The 18663-nt window shown below is 44.6% G+C and overlaps 1 protein-coding gene across 7 annotated transcripts in view; it reads left to right on the top strand.

Moving 5' to 3' along the window:
* The window catches only part of ACSL6 (acyl-CoA synthetase long-chain family member 6), a 66189-nt gene that overhangs the window by 39039 nt on the left and 8487 nt on the right, over window positions 1–18663 (top strand). For 6 of the 7 annotated variants that reach the window (XM_010863578.1, XM_010863572.1, XM_010863573.1 and 3 more), the window contains 9 exons: window positions 3101–3235; window positions 3818–3952; window positions 5061–5156; window positions 6606–6678; window positions 9220–9308; window positions 10031–10147; window positions 13093–13236; window positions 14502–14603; window positions 15515–15586. In XM_010863578.1, coding sequence (XP_010861880.1) covers window positions 3101–3235; window positions 3818–3952; window positions 5061–5156; window positions 6606–6678; window positions 9220–9308; window positions 10031–10147; window positions 13093–13236; window positions 14502–14603; window positions 15515–15586 — 963 coding nt within the window. The remainder of the gene's footprint in view (window positions 1–3100; window positions 3236–3817; window positions 3953–5060; window positions 5157–6605; window positions 6679–9219; window positions 9309–10030; window positions 10148–13092; window positions 13237–14501; window positions 14604–15514; window positions 15587–18663) is intronic. The other variant, XM_010863574.1, reaches the window with a different exon arrangement.

Raw genomic sequence — 18663 nt, 5'->3', positions numbered from 1 at the left:
CTAGTCAGTCAGTCAGTTCAGTTGCTCAGTCATGTCTGACTTTTTGTGACCCCATGGACTGCAGCACGCCAGGCTTCCCTGTCCATCACGAACTCTCGGAGCTTGCTCAGACTTACATCCATTGAGTCAGTGATGCCATCCAACCATCTCATCCTCTTGTTGTCCCCTTCTCCTCCTGCCTTCAGTCTTTCCCAGCATCAGGGTCTTTTCTAATTAGTCAGCTCTTCACATCAGGTGGCCAAAGTATTGGAGCCTCAGCTTTAGCATCAGTCATTTCAGTGAATATTCAGGAGGACTGATTTCCTTGAGTTTGACTGGTTTGATCTCCTTGTAGTTCCAGGGACTCTCAAGAGTCTTCTCCAACACCACAGTACAAAGGTATCAATTCTTCTGTGCTCAGCTTTCTTTATAGTCCAGTTCTCACATCCATACATGACTACTGGAAACACCACAGCTTTGACTAGAAGGACCTTTGTCGGCAAAGTAATGTCTCTGCTTTTTAATATGCTATCTAGGTTGGTCATAACTTTTCTTCCAAGGAGCAAGCGTCTTTTAATTTCAAGGCTGCAATCCCCATCTGCAGTGATTTTGGAGCCCCCAGAAATAGTTTCTCACTGTTTCCATTGTTTCCCCATCTATTTGCCATGAAGTGATGGGAACGGATGCCATGATCTTAGTTTTCTGAATGTTGAGCTTTAAGCCAGCTTTGTCACTCTCCTTTCACTTTCCTCAAGAAGCTCTTCAGTTCCTCTTCACTTTCTGCCATAAGGGTGGTGTTATCTGCATATCTGAGGTTATTGATATTTCTCCCGGCAATCTTGATTCCAGCTTGTGCTTCATCCAGCCTAGCATTTCACATGATGTACTCTGCATATAAGTTAAATAAGCAGGGTGACAATATACAGCCTTGATGTACTCCTTTCCCAATCTGGAACCAGTCTGTTGTTCCATGTCCAGTTCTAACTGTTGCTTCTTGACCTGCATACAGAGTTTTCAGGAGGCAGGTCAGGTGGTCTGGTATTCCCATCTCTTTCAGAATTTTCCACCATTTGTTGTGATCCACCCAGTCAAAGGCTTTGGCGTGGTCAATAAAGCAGACATAGATGTTTTTCTGGAGCTCTCTTGCTTTTTCAATGATCCAGCGGATATTGGCAATTTGATCTCTGGTTCTCTGCCTTTTCTAAATTCAGCTTGAACATCTGGAAGTTCACGGTTCACGTACTGTTGAAGCCTGGCTTGGAGAATTTTGAGCATTAGTTTGCTAGTCTGTGAGATGAGTACAATTGTGTGGTAGTTTGAACATCCTTTGGCATTGCCCTTCTTTGGGATTGGAATGAAAACTGACCTTTCTAGTCCTGTGGCCACTGCTGAGTTTTCCAAATTTGCTAGCGTATTGAATCCAGCACTTTAACAGCATCATCTTTTAGGATTTGAAATAGCCTAACTGGAATTCCATCACCTCCACTAATTTTGTTCATAGTGATGCTTCCTAAGGCCCACTTGAGTTTGCATTCCAGAATGTCTGGCTCTAGGTGAGTCATCACACAATCGTGGTTATCTGGGTCATGAATATCTTTTTTGTATAGTTCTTCTGTGTATTCTTGCCACCTCTTCTTAATATCTTCTGCTTCTGTTAGGTCCATACCATTTCGTCCTTTATTGTGCCCATCTTTGTGCGAAATGTTCCCTTGGTATCTCTAATTTTCTTGAAGAGATCTCTAGTCTTTCCCATTCTATTGTTTTCCTCTATTTCTTTGCATTGATCTCTGAGGAGGGCTTTCTTATTCTCCTTGCTATTCTTTGGAGATCTGCATTCAAATGGGTATAACTTTCCTTTTCTCCTTTGCTTTTAGCTTCTCTTCTTTTCTCAGCTATTTGTAAGGCCTCTGCATACAACCATTTTGCCTTTTTGTATTTCTTTTCCTTGGGAATGGTCTTGATCACTGCCTCCTGTACAATGTTATGAACCTCCATCTATAATTCTTCAGGCACTTTGTCTATCAGATCCAATCCCTTGAATCTATTTGTCACTTCTACTGTATAATTGTAAGGGATTTGATTTAGGTCTTACCTGAATGGTCTAGTGGTTTTCCTTATTTTCTTCAATTTAAGTCTGAATTTTGCAATAAGGAGTTCATGGTCTGAGCCACAGTCAGCACCCAGTCTTGTTTTTGCTGACTGTATAGAGCTTCTCCATCTTTGGCTTCAAGAAATATAATCTGTCTGATTTTGATATTGACCATCTGGTGATGTCCATGTGTAGAGTTGTCTCTTGTGTTGTTGGAAGAGGGTGTTTGCTGTGACCAGTGTGTTCTTTTGGCAAAACTCTGTTAGCCTTTGCCCTACTTCTGGGTGCAGCAGAAGCATTATCTCCTAAGCCTCTGCCATTTGGCCTTGGGGGAGATCTGGTCTACTAGGGAGGGCTTTCCAGCGTTTCAGACCTGGATTCCAGCACCAGCAATTATCACTTGTGACTCTGAGCAAATCCCTTTACCTCTGAGGCCTTTGCATTCCTCCTCTGTCAAACTGATAAGAATTCTGTCTCCCTTACATAATTGCTATGAATACGAAAGAAAGGAGCCCTTGGCATGTTCCTAGTCCCATTAGCAACCAGCCAGGCTCCACCTTGGCCTCCCTTGGCCAACAACATCAGCAGCATCCCCAGTACTCGTGGGCACTGCATAGCCTTCCAGAGTTGCTGAGTTGTCCCTGGGGAAGCGCGCAGGCATTCTGAGATCTGGAGCAGACACACTGATGAGGTAGTACAGCTCAGGGACTGAGGCCGCTGTCCAGGCTCTGGGAGTGAGCACGAAGGGGCAGCCACCAGTGAGTGTGGCTGTGCTGGCATCCCCCAAAGGCTCAGGATTCCACCCTGTCTCCTGCTTCGCTTCCTGTCTGAGTGGGACTTAGCGGGGAGTGGGGAGCTGTGGAGGGCGATATGTCACCTTGGATGGCTTTCTTCAGTGTCCTATGGCAGCAGCCAGAGCTGGCTTTGGGGGTCACAGGTGCCTCCGTATGGGGCAGAGCTTTGGACAGCTCTGGACTGCTCCCAGGAGTGACCACCCTGAGGGACTCCTTTCTTCCTGTCCTCTTCCGCCAGTCCGTCGTCTACTGCCACGGAGGGCGCGTTGGCTTCTTCCAGGGAGACATCCGCCTCCTCTCAGATGACATGAAGGCCCTGCACCCCACCATCTTCCCAGTGGTCCCCCGGCTGCTGAACCGCATGTACGACAAGGTGAGCCTCGCGGGGAGTCTCTGCTTGTTCGGATGGAGGCTGGAGCCCCAGGCAGACTTTCTACACCTCCAGCCCCAGGTCCTGAAAGTTGCCTCCTCTTGTATTTCCTGACTCCCACCCGCTCTTCTGTTTGCTTCCTGCTGTCCAAAATCCTGGTTGGGAGATTTTGAGGGGAAGGAAGCTTCTTTCTCAGCTGTGTGCCTGGGCCTTGGTAGTGTTAACCTTCAACTGGATGTCACACATTTAGTGAAGCTCCTGCTTCTCTGGAGGCTCAGTTGGTAAAGTGTCTGCCTGCAATGCCGGAGACATGTGTTCAATCCCTGGGTTGTGAAGATCCCCTAGAGAAGGGAATGGCAACCCACTCCAGTATTCTTGCCTGGAGAATTCCATGATAGAGGAGCCTGGTGGGCTACAGTCCACAGGGTCACAAAGAGGCGGACATGACTAAGTAATTAATACTTTCACGTGCAGGGGCAAAAATAGTGTGGCTTCTCTGCTGACCAGTCTGAGCTTTCTTCCTGAGAGTATGTCTCGAGGTAGGGTATGTGGTCCTTACAGCTGTTCCCAACTTCTGTTCTTCAGATCTTCAGCCAGGCAGACACCCCATTAAAGCGCTGGCTCCTGGAATTTGCAGCAAAGCGTAAGCAGGCCGAGGTCCGGAGTGGAATCATCAGGAATGATAGTATCTGGGATGAACTCTTCTTTCATAAGATTCAGGTGAGAAAGTGAACAAGTGATGGTGGAGTGGCACCCAGGTATCCAGTGGGTGACCTTATAGGAGAACTGGAGAGTTCTATCCCAGCGGCATGGCATGTAATCTTATAAAACAGTAACTTAATTGCCAATGAAATCAAAGCTTAAGCTGCCATTGAAATTTTAAAGGACTCATTTTCGTTCTTTGGAGATGTGTTATATTTGCCTGAGGCAACCAGCAAGAATTCTTGGCGTGAATTCTTGGAAAGTGAGTTCCTCGACCTCTGTAGGCAGTAGGACAACTTTGCCCGTGGGTAGTCGGGCTCACCAGGGAACTCCTGGGACCTGAGGATTCTCTCGCCCCCTCCCTGTAACCTTGGTCACGGTGCCTTTCCAAGCAGCACAAGGCTCTAGCATGATGACCAAGAATCTTCCTTTCCCTCCCTGTTTCCCATCCCTTCAGCTTCTCCCAAACCAAGCCGTATATGAACTACTCATTCCTGTATCCCCACTAAAGTTGTAAAGCTCTGCATCACACAAAGAATTTGTAGTTAATTAGAGGAGTGAGCATTACTCATTTTTCCTTCTACTCTATTTTTAGCTATGAAAATGAATATTTAAAATCTCTTGGCTCAACTTACAGAAACAAAGTGCTTAAAAAATTTATTGTCTTCTGCCGTGCACAGGTGAATAGCTCATGGCATTGATTTAGAAATGAACTAAAAGGCCATGCTATTAAGGTGTAAATGGGAAGAAATTGTCCTAAGTAATTGTTGTGGATGCTTGCAAACAATGAGAGAGTGAGGGAACAGCTGTGTATTTTAAGAAAGGGAGAATCAAAATTACAGAATGCCACGCAGATTAATGGCTTATGTCTCAAAATACATAAAAGAGTTAGCCAGCCATACCGTGGCTTGGGTTGCAAAGCCATTTGGATTGATTCATTTGGAAGGAGAAGGGCCTTCCTCACCTCAGCTCTTGGGTTGTACAGCTTCAGGCTGCCTCTCTGATCCCAACCTCAGCGTCCAGGTTAGGGTGCAACTGTGGTGTGTTTTCGTTGAGTGAGACCCAGGTGAGCTGCACGTCACCTGCAGCAGCATAGACTCTGGCACGTTTTTCTCTCTCCCCACAGGCCAGTCTCGGTGGGTGCGTGAGGATGATTGTTACTGGAGCAGCCCCCGCATCACCAACAGTCCTGGGATTCCTCCGGGCAGCTCTGGGCTGCCAGGTATTGATTGCCTTTCTGTGGCCTTCACTGGGGGCAGTGGGGTGTACATTAGGACAGGGCAGGGAACCCATTGATCCCTCTTCTGTATAGGGAAATATCCTAGGGGCAAGATTTTTGTGGGGTAAAAGCCCCTGCTTTGAAGATGTAAAAAGCCTAAGGGTCACTGAAAGCCAAGAAAGCTTTGTGACATTGTAGAAAGCCTAGGCGTGTATCCACTCTGGGAGAAAACCACATGGATCATCAATGTGCTGGAGAATCTGTCCCACACCTGTACTGGCATCTCTGCATTCTCCAGCCTGCAGACTGTCCCCCAGCCCAGAGAAGGAGCATGGGGGAGGGGGATGAAAGTTCATTTGTGTGCTTTTATTTGACTGGGTAGATTTTGTCATTGCTAAAAAAAATCCATTCCTTTATTTATCCATTCAATTAATGTTTATTGAGTTCCTACTTATGCAAACTGCTGCTGCTGCTAAGTCGCTTCAGTCGTGTCCGACTCTGTGCGACCCCATAGACGGCAGCCCACCAGGCTCCCCCGTCCCTGGGATTCTCCAGGCAAGAACCCTGGAGTGGGTTGCCGTTTCCTTCTCCAATGCATGAAAGTGAAAAGTGAAAGTGAAGTTGCTCAGTCGTGTCCGACTCTTAGTGACCTCATGGACTGCAGTCTCCCAGGCTCCTCCATCCATGGGACTTTCCCGGCAAGAGTACTAGAGTGGGGTGCTATTGCCTTCTCCAGACTTATGCAGACTATATAGTAACATAGTTGTGACTGGTGGGTTTTCAGTAAAGTAGGCACATCTATTTCATAAATATGCAAGCTTAAAATTTTATGCTTTAGAAGCCGTGGGCTTCTTGAGACTTCCCTGGCAGTCCTGTGTTTAGGACTCAGTGCTTTCACTGCTGGGATCCTGGTTTCGATCCCTGGTCAGGGAACTAAGATCCCGCAAGCCTCCCCACCCCACACACAAAAAAAAAAAAGGAAGGAAAAAGAAGCCATGGGCTTCTTAGACTGACCCTCCTGTTATACAGCAACATGAGCTGACCTCTCCTAAAGGCAGCTCTCCTACATGGTCTGGTCATGCCAGCACATGGGGCTCTGAAGGGGAATATCTTACAGAGACAAAAGAAGACCTCTAATGGATTTTAAAATGTTTGTCTTTACTATGTATTATTCAAACTGAAAATAAAGTCAGTGGTTGAAAATAGAAGCCTTTATCCCAAACCACATAACCTTATCTACTAAGTATCTCTGGTGAAAATAGCATTTCTTCCAAGCAGAGTAGCCATGCCTATTATCTGTGTCCAGCTTCTCCTGGAGTTACCTAGTTTCAGGGCACCGTCCCCAGCCAGGAGCAGCCAGACACTCAGTGGGAGGTTAGCTGCCTGCAAAGGGCAGCCAGCTACCTGCAGGAGGGCGCACACTACAGTGCAGTTCTTGTGTTTTGCTTGAAGGTTTATGAAGGTTACGGCCAAACGGAGTGCACGGCGGGATGTACCTTCACCACACCTGGGGACTGGACCTCAGGTAGGATGGGCTGGAGATGCGGGAACGAGTTAGAACAGCAAGCTCGAAAACTTCCTCTTGGAGAGTATATTTACAAGGGCACTTAGGAAATAGAAGAAGAACATTGATGGTGGTTTTGTCTGGGTTGTGGCATTATGGATTTGGTTTTTTTGTTACATATTTTTGTACTTGCTTTTTTTGTGTATTTTCCTATTTCTTCCATAGATAATTAGAAGTCATGTTTTAAAAGAAAAGTAACAGATCACAAAATACAGCTCCAGATAGAAAAATACCTATAATATCAATATATTGGATTTTATAGTTTCTAAATATCACAGTCTAGCCTATAGTCATTTTAGAATGAAGGAAGCAGGCTGCAAATTGGATATGACCTAAGAGGGAGGGGCACGTTTATAGCAGCCAATGTGCTATTTCTTGAAGGGCCATTTCAGAGGCTCTTTGGAACTATGGTCTCCTGTGACTGCAACATCTAGAAGGCAGTGGCAACCTCAGAGAGGGGCAACTACTGCCCACAACCTCATTCTGAAGAGACTTATTTTTTAGGACAAGGAGGAGGTAGTAGGTATTGCCCTGTACATGTATTGGCCATCACCAAATTTAGACCAAATGCTGGAAGAATATGAAAAACATTCGTCAAAAGACTCCTTCCAGATACCAGCTTCCTCTGTGAGCCTGGGGCTACCCTTCATGCTTAAGTTTGCTCAACTATAACTAGAAAACGTGGAATGATGTGCATAGGAAAGAAACATGCTTAGTAATGCAACTATTTTCTGAGCACCTTGAGGCAGTCAGCAGAAACATGATAGGTGGACTCTAAATTGAAATCACATTTGGCCAAGTGAGGTACAGAAGCATTTTTTTTGTTTGTTTTCTGAGTTTTATCTCCTTAAACTCCTGCTGAGTGAAGTATATCTTGTATGCAAAGTTTTTGGTCTCCCTACCACTGGCAGATTTACTACAAGGAGTGTATTCTGAGATCCTGGCTCATTAACTTTTTTCTTGTTATGCCATATTATATATAATATGCCATATTATATGATTGCTTACATATGTACCCTTCCTTTTGGACACTTTCTTCCCTCTTGTGATACCCTCCGCATTATCACATGTGAAGGTTTGGAGATTTTACCTTTTTTAGGCATCCTTACCATAAAAACATATGAAAGTTTATCAAGTATGAGAGGATAGCTGTCTTTGTACAATACTGTAAAAGATTTGACAACATCTCATTTAAAAGAGAAAGTGGCAGAGCCTCCTTTTTGTTTTCGTGGCTCACTTTATTTCAGGACCTTGGCCAGCACCTGCATAAAAATCCTCTGCTTTGCCAATAAACTGTGTAACAACCAGTTATTAGAACATAGCTTAGTTGTAGTTTTGTGATTGGAATATAGAAGACCAAGAAAATGTAAAGTCTTATCTGAGGTGTGAGGGAGAGAGAATTGTAGATGATTATTATGCACATTAATCAACAGTTTTGTGACTGGGGGAAAAGCAATAATGACTATTTTATGATCCTCAAACCAAAAGAACAAAGCTAGTGGAGGTGATGGAATTCCAGTTGAGCTATTCCAAATCTTAAAGATGATGCTGTGAAAGTGCTGCACTCAATATGCCAGCAAATTTGGAAAACTCAGGAGATGGTGACTGCCACCGTGAAATAAAAAGATTCTTGCTCCTTGGAAGAAAACTTATGACCAACCTAGAGAGCGTATTGAAAAGCAGAGACATTACTTTGTCAACAAAGGTCCGTCTAGTCAAAGCTATGGTTTTTCAGGTAGTCATGTATGGATGTGAGAGTTGGACTATAAAAAAAGCTGAGCACCAAAGAATTGATCCTTTTGAAATGTGGTGTTGGAGAAGACTCTTGAGAGTCCCTTGGACTGCAAGGAGATCCAACCAGTCAATCTTCAAGAAAATCAGTCCTGAATATTCATTGGAAGGACTGATGCTGAAGCTGAAACTCCAATACTTTGGCTACCTGATGGGAAGAACTGACCCATCAGAAAAGACCCTGTTGCTGGGAAAGATTGAAGGTGGGAAAAGGGGATGACAGAAGATGAGATGGTTGGATGGCGTCACCGACTCACTCGATGGACATGAGTTTGAGTAAGTTCCGGGAGTTGGTGATGGACAGAGAAGCCTGGCGTGCTGCAGTCCAGGGGTCTCAAAGAGTTGGATATGATTAAGCGACTGAAATGAACTGAACTGAACTGAAACAAAACCAAAAGATACGATCTAATAATGGGGAAATGTCTTAATATAAAACATCCTGACTGTGTGGTTGGTGTGGGTGTGAGCCTCCCATCTGGGCCCTGTGAGTCTGTCCAACTGGACGGATGTAGAACAAAGGCCCCGCAGGGGTTGGTTGGCCTCACCTTGCTCCAAAACTTTATCATCAGTGCTTGCCTGTCTAAAGGTGTGTTGCTTTCCATCCACAATTCCCCACTGTGACCACCTGAGGGGTTTTACATGGCACGGAGCATCTTCAGTCCTGAAATTGAAATGAACGCTGACCAATGCCCCTTTGTTCTGGTGTTTTAGGACATGTAGGGGCACCTCTGCCCTGCAATCATATCAAGCTCGTCGATGTCGAGGAACTGAACTACTGGACCAGCAAAGGAGAAGGAGAGGTAAACTTGAGTGTTTAGCCATTCATGTCTGTGGATGCTTTATTATGTAGGGAGTAAAAGGGGAAAAAAAATGGAATTATTTTCCTTTCACCTTATGTGTAAAGTCATTTCATATTCCTGATTAATTTAAGCCCAACTAAATTGAGCATTTCCTCTCCTGTTTATGAAGTAACCAATCCCCAAGGATGGGGCTGGGCTGATCTAAAATAAGATTTGGGATTGCTAAACTTTTTTTTAAAACCCATTTTTTTTTTCTTAAGTGGCATGGCCTGGGCTGTGTATCTGTCCAAACAGAAATGTGACCATTTGGAGATAGGCCAGATGGGGTAGATAGAGCTTACCGGCACTTGCTGATCCCATGGGAGTGGATGGGAATGCTGAGTGCCTGGTCATGACGCAGGGCATCAGGCATCTCTGGCAGAATTAGCCAGCCTTCTGTCTCCGGGGAGACACCATCCAGTGCTGCAGAGCAGCACATACCGAAGGCCACTGGGTTCCTGAGGAAGAGGGGATGGCAGAGGCAGGCCTGGGGAGTCAGAGCAGAGAAGTCACTGCTTGAGAGAATGCCGGTGGCCGTTCGTGTCCTTTTTTTCCACCACTGTGGTTTCCTCAGTGGATTTCCTGAGGGATAGTGTACATTTTTCTACACATGCCTCATGACAGCCTCTTGTCAGGGTTCCCTATGCTGCGTCCTGAGAAAAACCAGGTGTTTGTCCCTACAGATATGTGTGAGAGGACCAAATGTGTTCAAAGGTTACTTGAAAGACCCAGAGAGGACAAAGGAAGCCCTGGATGATGACGGCTGGCTTCACACTGGAGACATCGGGAAATGGCTGCCGGTGCGTACGTTGGAACCATGGACCTCCACACATTTTGGTGGTAGGAGTGTGTGTCATCTGGTTCACTCCCGAGGCAGGAGTCTTTATGTCCAGCCCGACAATCAGTCATTCCAGAAAACCTCAGGGAATTGGGAGGTTCTTTCTTACCTTGCCCCCAAAGCTTCCTTCTCCATCCTCCTGGTGAAGGTGACAGGGATCTTTGGGGAGCATAGAATTGGAGTTTGAGGCCCACTGCCTACCCTTAAGTGGCCTCCTAGAAGAAGTCTGACAGTGCTCTGAAATCTGATGGATAAAGTATTGTACATGGAACAAGGGGTTCATAGCTCTCGGAGATCTGAGAAAGGCAGGGCCTGGGACACTGGCCTCCAGCTGAGAGGTGACACTGAGTGATGTGAAAAGCTTGGAGCTGGGCAGGAGGATTCTAGGGTTCTTTTGTCTCTGCTAGCAGCTACTCCGGTGACCTTGAACAAAGTTTTATCCCTCCCCGTGGCTTCGTATTAACTCCCTTGTAGAATAAGAGAGTAAGCTACATGGCATTCTTTAGCTGTGGCCCCCAACTTTTAGTTAAAACCAGTTATGGTGATTCATTCTATCATTTGTAAAATGGGGGTAATAACACTGCTTACCTCTGTGGTCATGTTGTAAGGAAGAAATGAGATTACAGTGTACCTGTAAAGCCCTTAACACACTACCTGGCACATAGCATATGCTTAGGTGAAAGCTGTGACCACAAAAAGGCTCCATCCCTGAAACGAAGAGCCCCCCACCTGCTGCAGCCCACCCCAGGAAACCATTCCTGTGTCTCTGGGAAATTGCTAAGGCCTTGGGTGGATGTTCTGAGATGTCGAGTTTATCGGGCAGGTTAGTGATGTTGAGCCCTCCAGGGGCTGGTGAGCCGATTTGCTGCTTGGAACTGTGCACTTCACTGGGAGATACCCTCACTCCTGCAGCAGACGTGCGTGTGCCCCCACCGTGTACCCAGAACCAGGGACTCTGCTCAGGGAAGAGAGGTGTCTTTAGATGCTACCCAACCTAGTGTGATGGGCATGAGATGACGGCCATGCTCACCTGGGGGAGAGGCAGAGAAGAACAGGCGCCCACTGGCTCTGAGTCTCAGAATGTATGTCCTGTCCCAAGAGAGGGGAGAGCAGAAGGACAGTCAGGGCAGGAGTAGTAGCGGCACTAAGTTGAGGAAAACTAGGGCGTGAGGCAAGCACTTCTAGCTGAGGACCCACAGTGGAGGAGAGAGGCTGGAGAAGCAAGCAGGGCCCTGGACACTGGCAGAGGGTAGATTGTCCTGTCAGCTAATGAAGCCCAGGCTTCAGGCCTTGCCTGTATAGGCCCCTTTCAAGGCTCTGTACTTCATTTAGTATTAGGGGGGAGTCCTCAAAATTGGGGAAGAACTTCGGGGAAAGTCCCACAAAACTGCACCTGCCACGGATGCCCTAAAACTCAGATGAAACCACCCACCTTGCAGGGTGTTGTGAGAAGCAAGTAAATTGATCCATGCAAGAACTCACAGCCCAACACAGTAGGCAGACAGTCTGTGGGAGTCAATTTTTAAAATTATTATTATGTTGGAATAGTGTTAGATAGGTCAGGGAAAAAGTTCTAAGTTTCTGATCCAGAAAGACCTGGTGTAAGTCCTGGTTCTCTCACCTCCTACCTACATGGCTTTGGAGGAGTTGACTGACCCCTCTAATCCTCACCTTCACCGTTTGTGAAATGGAGGTGATGACACCCAACTCACGGGGTGCCACGAGGCCCAAAGAAGCCAGTGTGGTGGAAGTGCTTGATGTCCAGGCTGGATTTTGAGCAAAACAAGGCCTGCCTGTTTTTCTCTTCTGGTGAGATTACTGTGGTTCTGATAATTGAACACATAGAGTGGGGCCAGAGTGTGTGCACACGTTAGATAAGGAAGTGGTTTTGATGGGAGGAAGAGTCGACTGTAAGGAGGATTTATGCGTGAGGACGGGTGAGCCTGACTACTGGAAGTCCCAGGAGAGTGCAGTGGCAAGGCCATCTCTAGGTTTGGGGCTTGGGGAATGGAGCAGGCTTGAGGAGGGTCATCCTTTAGGGCACACTGCATTGTGCAGGGCAAACAGCCTGGTTTTTTGTTTGTTTGTTTGTTTGTTTGTTTAGTCTTTTGAGGATAGTGAGGTTCTGAGGCTAGAACTCAGTGAAGAGCTCTGGCAGGAAGCTCAGACAGATGCAGGAGTGGCCACTGAGGAGATAAATGATAGTCACCTCAAGGGACATTGTCAGTGGAAGTGGGGACATGGCTGCATTCAAGGGTTGAGCCAAAGGAGAGAGACCAACCTATTCACCTCGGAAATTCAAAGAGATGTAAGGGAGTCAGGGAAGTGGGTGGGGGTCCTGGAAGCCAGGGGCTCAAGCACTCACTGCCCAGGGGTGGCCTGCCTGCCGCAGAAATCTTGGAGAGAGAGGGCCCCTCCTGCCATCTGGGGGCCTCCACCAGAGCTGTGCTGTGTGCTGATGGATGGAGAGTCCATCCTTTGGGAGTGGTGGCCTAAGCATGGTTCACGGGGCGAATCTGAAGATGCAGATGAGAAAAGGGACAGCTGGAGTGAGGGCCTTGGTGAGAGGAGCCCCGATGGGAAGGTGGGGAGCCTTCTGAGGAGGAGGGCACCTGTGGCTGGGCACCTGGCTGGCAGGGCTGGGAGGGGGAACGAGGCACATGCTGAGCGGAGAGGACAGTGGGCACTCGGCCCAGCAGAGCTTGAGAGCTGCCCACTTGTGTACACACTGTCCCTCTCTGGCCACATGGTGACTTTGTGAGGGCAGAGACGTTGGGTGCACGAGCAGATCCAGTGGGGCATGCAGGCTGGGACAGGGCGGGGGTTGAGGGGCTATGGCACGAATAAGTGAGGGGCTCAAGCTTGGGAATGTCATCTTTTTATGAAGCTGCTTGTCCAACTCCACAGACTGGTACTCTTAAAATTATTGATCGGAAGAAGCATATATTTAAACTTGCTCAGGGAGAATATGTTGCGCCCGAGATGATTGAGAACATCTACATCCGGAGCGAGCCTGTTGCCCAAGTCTATGTCCACGGGGACAGCTTAAAGGTGAGTCCCCAGGCTCCCGCCTTCCCACACGTGCCGGGCCTGATGAGAATTTGGGGAATGATTTCCTAAGTATCTGGTATTTGATTTAAAATGATGACCATTCATTTCCGACACTGGTATTATCTGGCATATAAGATCAGGAGAGAAAATGTTTATCTAAGGGAGAAATCTTGATTGCTTATAGTTTGATAAATTTGCAATTAAGGTAAATAAGTTGCTTGAAGTAGTAGTAATGTACATTCCCACTACTTTTAACTTATGCTTCATCTACTTCCAAGAGGAATTCTGAGGTAATATGGTGAAGCAAGATTCAGGGTTTCTGCTGTTTTGGTTTTAAAATATGTAAGTGAACTTTACAGATAAATAGGTGCAATATTGCAAGTAATTGTACTGATTATAATGTACAATGTATTAAGTTTAATACTTAATGTATTAAGCTAGTATACTAATATAGTTTAGGATTAAATTATTTGGAGAGAATTTCTATTTATTCTACTTTTCAGTATCATTTAGATCTGAAGTAGAAGGATCACTGTGAATATATTCTCTGCTATCATTGCATGCTCAGTTGCTTAGTTGTGTCTGACTCTTTACAACCCCGTGGACTGTAACCCTCCAAGGCTCCTCTGTCCATGGGATTTCCCAGGCAAAAATACTGGAGTGGGTTGCCATTTCCTACTCCAAGGGATCTTCCCAACCCAGGGATCGAACCTGAGTCTCTTGCATCTCCTGCACTGGCAGGCAGATTCTTTGACACTGTGTCCCCTGGGAAGCCCATGGGCTGTCATTAGATTTATGTAGTTAAAGACTATTATTTTTTTAAGAAAATACTTTAAAAATTAAAATTGTGTTCTTGATGAATGAGGAGCATATTAATGAATCAGTTTCAAAATGGTCTGGAAATACTTAGAAATGTATGTGTTTTTGATGTAGAGTTGGTTGATTAGTATCCTAAAGATGGTCTCATTTAAATTTGTCATGAGAATTAAAGGTACATACAGGACTAACCTTACTGATTTTTAATCTCCTTTAAGCTTATTTTTTATTAATCAATCTTTTACAAAGTTAGGGAAATATATCAGAGATATTCAAGAATATTTCTGTCAAGAATGTGTGATATGTTAGTGGAAATGTTTCATAAGCATTTACATATTTTTAGAAAAGAGTAGAGTCTGAGAATACCAAGATAAGTTTTAATGGTGGACCACAAATAACCACTTTAAAAACTTTTGTCATAACTATGTTTTCCTCTGGTGGGATCACAGGCCTTTTTGGTGGGCATTGTCGTGCCCGACGCAGAAGTCATGCCCTCTTGGGCCCAGAAGAGAGGAATTGAAGGGACGTATGCAGAGCTCTGCACAAATAAGGTCTGTACCTGGGGGCTGTTTCCTCAAAGCCTGCCGGACCTTCTAACATACTGCATAATGAGAGAACACAAAAACAGTAGCCCAAGTGAAATTTGAGCCAGTAGGGAAATTTCCAAGTTCATTTTATAAGTGGTGGGAGTCCTAAACCAGAGGTTTGTCTTTTGTTATTGTTGTAGAAGAACCTTAATTCCTCTTAGAATACTTGATAAACGTTTGAATTTTCCATCCAGGAGACATCACAGAAAGCATGTCCAGCCCTGTTTTGCAGCTTGCAGCAGAGTCCAGGGAGTGAGGGGGCTTGCCCAGAGCCACACAGCTGGTTAACAGCAGTGTCAGATGTGAGCGTAGGCCTTCTGACAGCCCTGTTCTTTCCTGATGGGAGGTAGATTTTGTGTCTACTGGGCTTAGAGAGACAGTCATAGAATTGTAAAAGCAACACAGTTCTTCCTGCTGAGAGCATTAGCTGCTCACACCTTCCAGAAACCTCCTGGCACATGTGTGGTTCTCTGGAAGAGGATCTCTGTGCCCTGACTTGTTATTAGCCCTTCAGTCACACGGTCTGTTTCTTAGCAGTGTGAACTCTAGAGCTCCCACCAGGCCCTGGGCTCTTCTGGGGGTGACAAGGCACCAGGGACTCAGCAGGCTGACCAGAGGGCTGATTTTTAGAAAAGCTGAGTAGTCCCTTAGCCTGCTCTCGGGCGCTCCTTAGGCCTTGCCAGCACTTACTTACCAGATGAGAGGTGGTGATTGGCTTGCTGCCAGGGAGTGTCAGCCACAGCTGGGGGTTCAAATGGTGGGGGCACGTGTTGGTATGGTTACTAGTTGTACTTTGCTCAAAACTCACTGATTCTTCTATCTCCATTTTGAAATGTGATTTTGCCTTGTAATTTTACCTATATGGTTTGATTCAGGAGCTGAAGAAAGCCATTTTAGAAGATATGGTGAGGTTAGGACAAGAAAGTGGACTCCACTCTTTTGAACAGGTAACTGTTACCTTTTCCATACTTGTTACCGCCCTTTACGTAGGGATGGAAATTAAAGCAACCGACGGTGACCCTAACCTAGATTCCCTATCCTCCACACTGTGCCCTGCAGGCAGGCTATGTACCAGCAGACCTCCGAAAGCCTGTTCCAAGCTGACTTTGCAGCAACCTGCAATCTAACTAAAAGAGGTTGTCTGCTAAGTGAGACTGCACTCATTGTCCTCATAATAACAAATGTTCATAAAGCTGAAATATGTTCCTAGCTGTCACCGGTAGAGCGTGTCTACATGGTGTGTCTCTGAGCTGTGTGCAGTACTCAAAAGCAGCAGAGCCCTGTCTCATTTTTATTTTTATGGGGACTGTCTTCTTGGCTGCAGCCGGTGATCTTACTGGCTGGGACATGGAAAAGATTGCCCTTCTGGGGCCAGGGATCTGTCAGCCCAGTGTGCTCTTTACAAAGAGGAGGAAACAAAGAGTGTGCTGGGAGTGGACACAGCAAACCTCTTAAGACTTTTTGACTTTGCAAGGTTGGGCCTCTTTTTTGTAACTGAATTCATGAGCATACTTGGTCCTTCTTACACATACCATGTGTAATCCTCTGTAGTCAAAAATTCAAAAGCACAATTCTTTAAACAGAAAAATATTAATATGGATTTTAAGAAATTCCCCAGTATGCATTTAATATAATTGTTTTTCATAAAATGTTTCTCCAACAGAGTCTGTAGGGTTTATGAGAATTTTTTAATTTTATATGTTCATTTTGATGTTAACCCCAAACCATTTTTAAACCAGTTTTAAATATATTGCTAAAATTCTTACAGCAATTATTTGGCAATTAGAAAACAGTTCCACAGATTAAGACTTTAATTTCTTAAGTAAACACAGTTTCAGGGTTTGAGAGAAATGTTTTTCTTTTGAAATAGATCTTTACATTAATCTAGGTTGAGAAACACTGCTTTGCCTGCATCTGTCAGCATGTTTTTGGGCAGATAAGACCTGGATAAATAGATCCTTATTTTAAAAAATTATAAAATCTAAGGCATTCAGGGAAGTCACATATATCTTTCTGAATGCAAAGTCAGTTCTGGCATGATAATTATTTAAATTTTTAAATTTGCTAGAACTGACTTCATTGCTTCTCCATCAAGGGAAGCTGTGTGACTACAGACATGATCCTGTATGTAGAGCAGGGGCCACAGAGTGGTTGGAGACCTGGTGCGTCTGGGCCTCTGTTACCTGAATGGCTGGCGGTAAGGGCGCTGGGGATGCACTGGGATCCTACAGATATCCTTGTGATTCCCAAGGCTTGCACGCCCCCTGCTGGATGTGGGCTGTGTGACCTGCCTCAGGGTACATGGAGAATTGTAACTGATTCTCTTTCCTGGAAAAGACTACCACTCTTAAGGTTATGTTTAAAGAACCTTTTCCAGTGTTAACCGTTGCTCAAATTAGAGCTTTTACTGAGAGTGGGCATATTCTTAACTTTCCATATGCCTTAAGCAGAGTTTTTGCTCTATTAATCTGCCCTTGCCATGGTAACCTCAAATACAGAGAAGTCATGTGGCATCCCAAAGGCCTGAGTTTCATTGCCAGGGCTGTTTGTTACCTCTCCATTTTCTCTGTTCTCATTCTCCTCTTAGTTGGTCTGTGGCATCCTCCCCACCGCAGCCAGCGTGTACCCTCAGCTGACCACAGGCGAGCAAAAACCAGGCTTCGTGCCTGAGAAGGGTATGCTCCTAGTTGTATTCTAAAGCTTGACATAAATTATTCCAGTTAAGCCATAATCTATTGTCAGCTAGTCCTTTTCCCTTTCCTCATAAAAGAATGATCAATTAAGGCTTTTGCTAATTTTTTAACAGCACCCTCCCCTGCTGCCTCCACCCCAAATACATACCCAAGCCCAAGGCTTAAATCATTCAACAGAAACATTAGGAGTTGAGACTTACTGGGCAGGATTGATCTGAATTAAACTTTGAATTAGATGAAAATTTAATGTAATTTAATTTTCAGAAACAATTCCTAGAACTAGGCCAACCATCATTAATTTATGGAGATCTTTGGGAGATATTTCTTAATGAGTAGAAAGGAAGCATTTAAAATAACTGTATCAATAATTAAAACATATAGGTTCTTGGGAAGTATTTGAGCATACTTAACCATTATTTAACCATTTTCTTGACACTTATATGGCTTATTAGTTTGTATAGGCATATAAATACAAAGTGAACTTTCAAACTTAATAGATCTTTCAAATCCTGACTGCAGAGCCCTTGCTAAATATCTTTTACTGTATTTTCTGTCATTGAAATGAATACTTAATCAGTTTGCCTTTAAATCAGAAATTAATTGAGCATTTCCCTAATTAATTAAATTTTAAAAAATTTCTCCTGTCCTAAATTATTTATTTTGTATTTATTATCTACAGGCAATATTGTGTGTTAAACTGTTTCACTGAGTAATTCTATTGAATGATTTTTCAGGATTATGAAAATTTCTATGCTTTAGTGAGTTGGCATAAATTGACACTTGTGAAACGTTATATTCCAATATAAAATTTAAATGTTACAGTGTCTTTAAATTAAAAAAAAAAAAAGAAATCACTGATAACTGTATAGTTTCAAAAAGGGAGCTAACATCAAGTATCTCCTTCCTTCTTTCCACAACAAAAACTTTGTTTATTGCAAACTGGAAAACACATTTTATGTTGTGTTAGGCATAATGGGAGAATAAAGATTTATCCCTTTATTTTCCCAGCCACAATTCAACAATTTGGTTTTATTAGAAAATATGTAATTATAAAAAATGAACGTTGGCAAGTTTTGAGAAATTTTTTTTTTCTGGGGAAAAATAAAAAACTAGGTTGGCGACCCACAGTTAAGGTCAGTGTTAGCTAAAGAACTATTTTGACTCATTTTTTCCCAATTACTGATTAGATTTTTAGCTACTGGAGCAATTTGTGCAGGTATTTTCATGGCAGGATTTAAATAGACCCAGGGCCGTAGGTCAGACTGGAGCAGGGACTGGCAGCAGTGCCACTTTGATCTGTTTGTTAAGTGGCTGAAAGGCGCGCTGAGTGC

This window comes from Bison bison, unplaced genomic scaffold (genome assembly GCF_000754665.1).
Source record: "Bison bison bison isolate TAMUID 2011002044 unplaced genomic scaffold, Bison_UMD1.0 scf7180017864492, whole genome shotgun sequence".
NCBI classification, from domain to species: Eukaryota; Metazoa; Chordata; class Mammalia; order Artiodactyla; family Bovidae; genus Bison; species Bison bison.
This window is presented reverse-complemented; position numbering and strand designations above follow the sequence as displayed.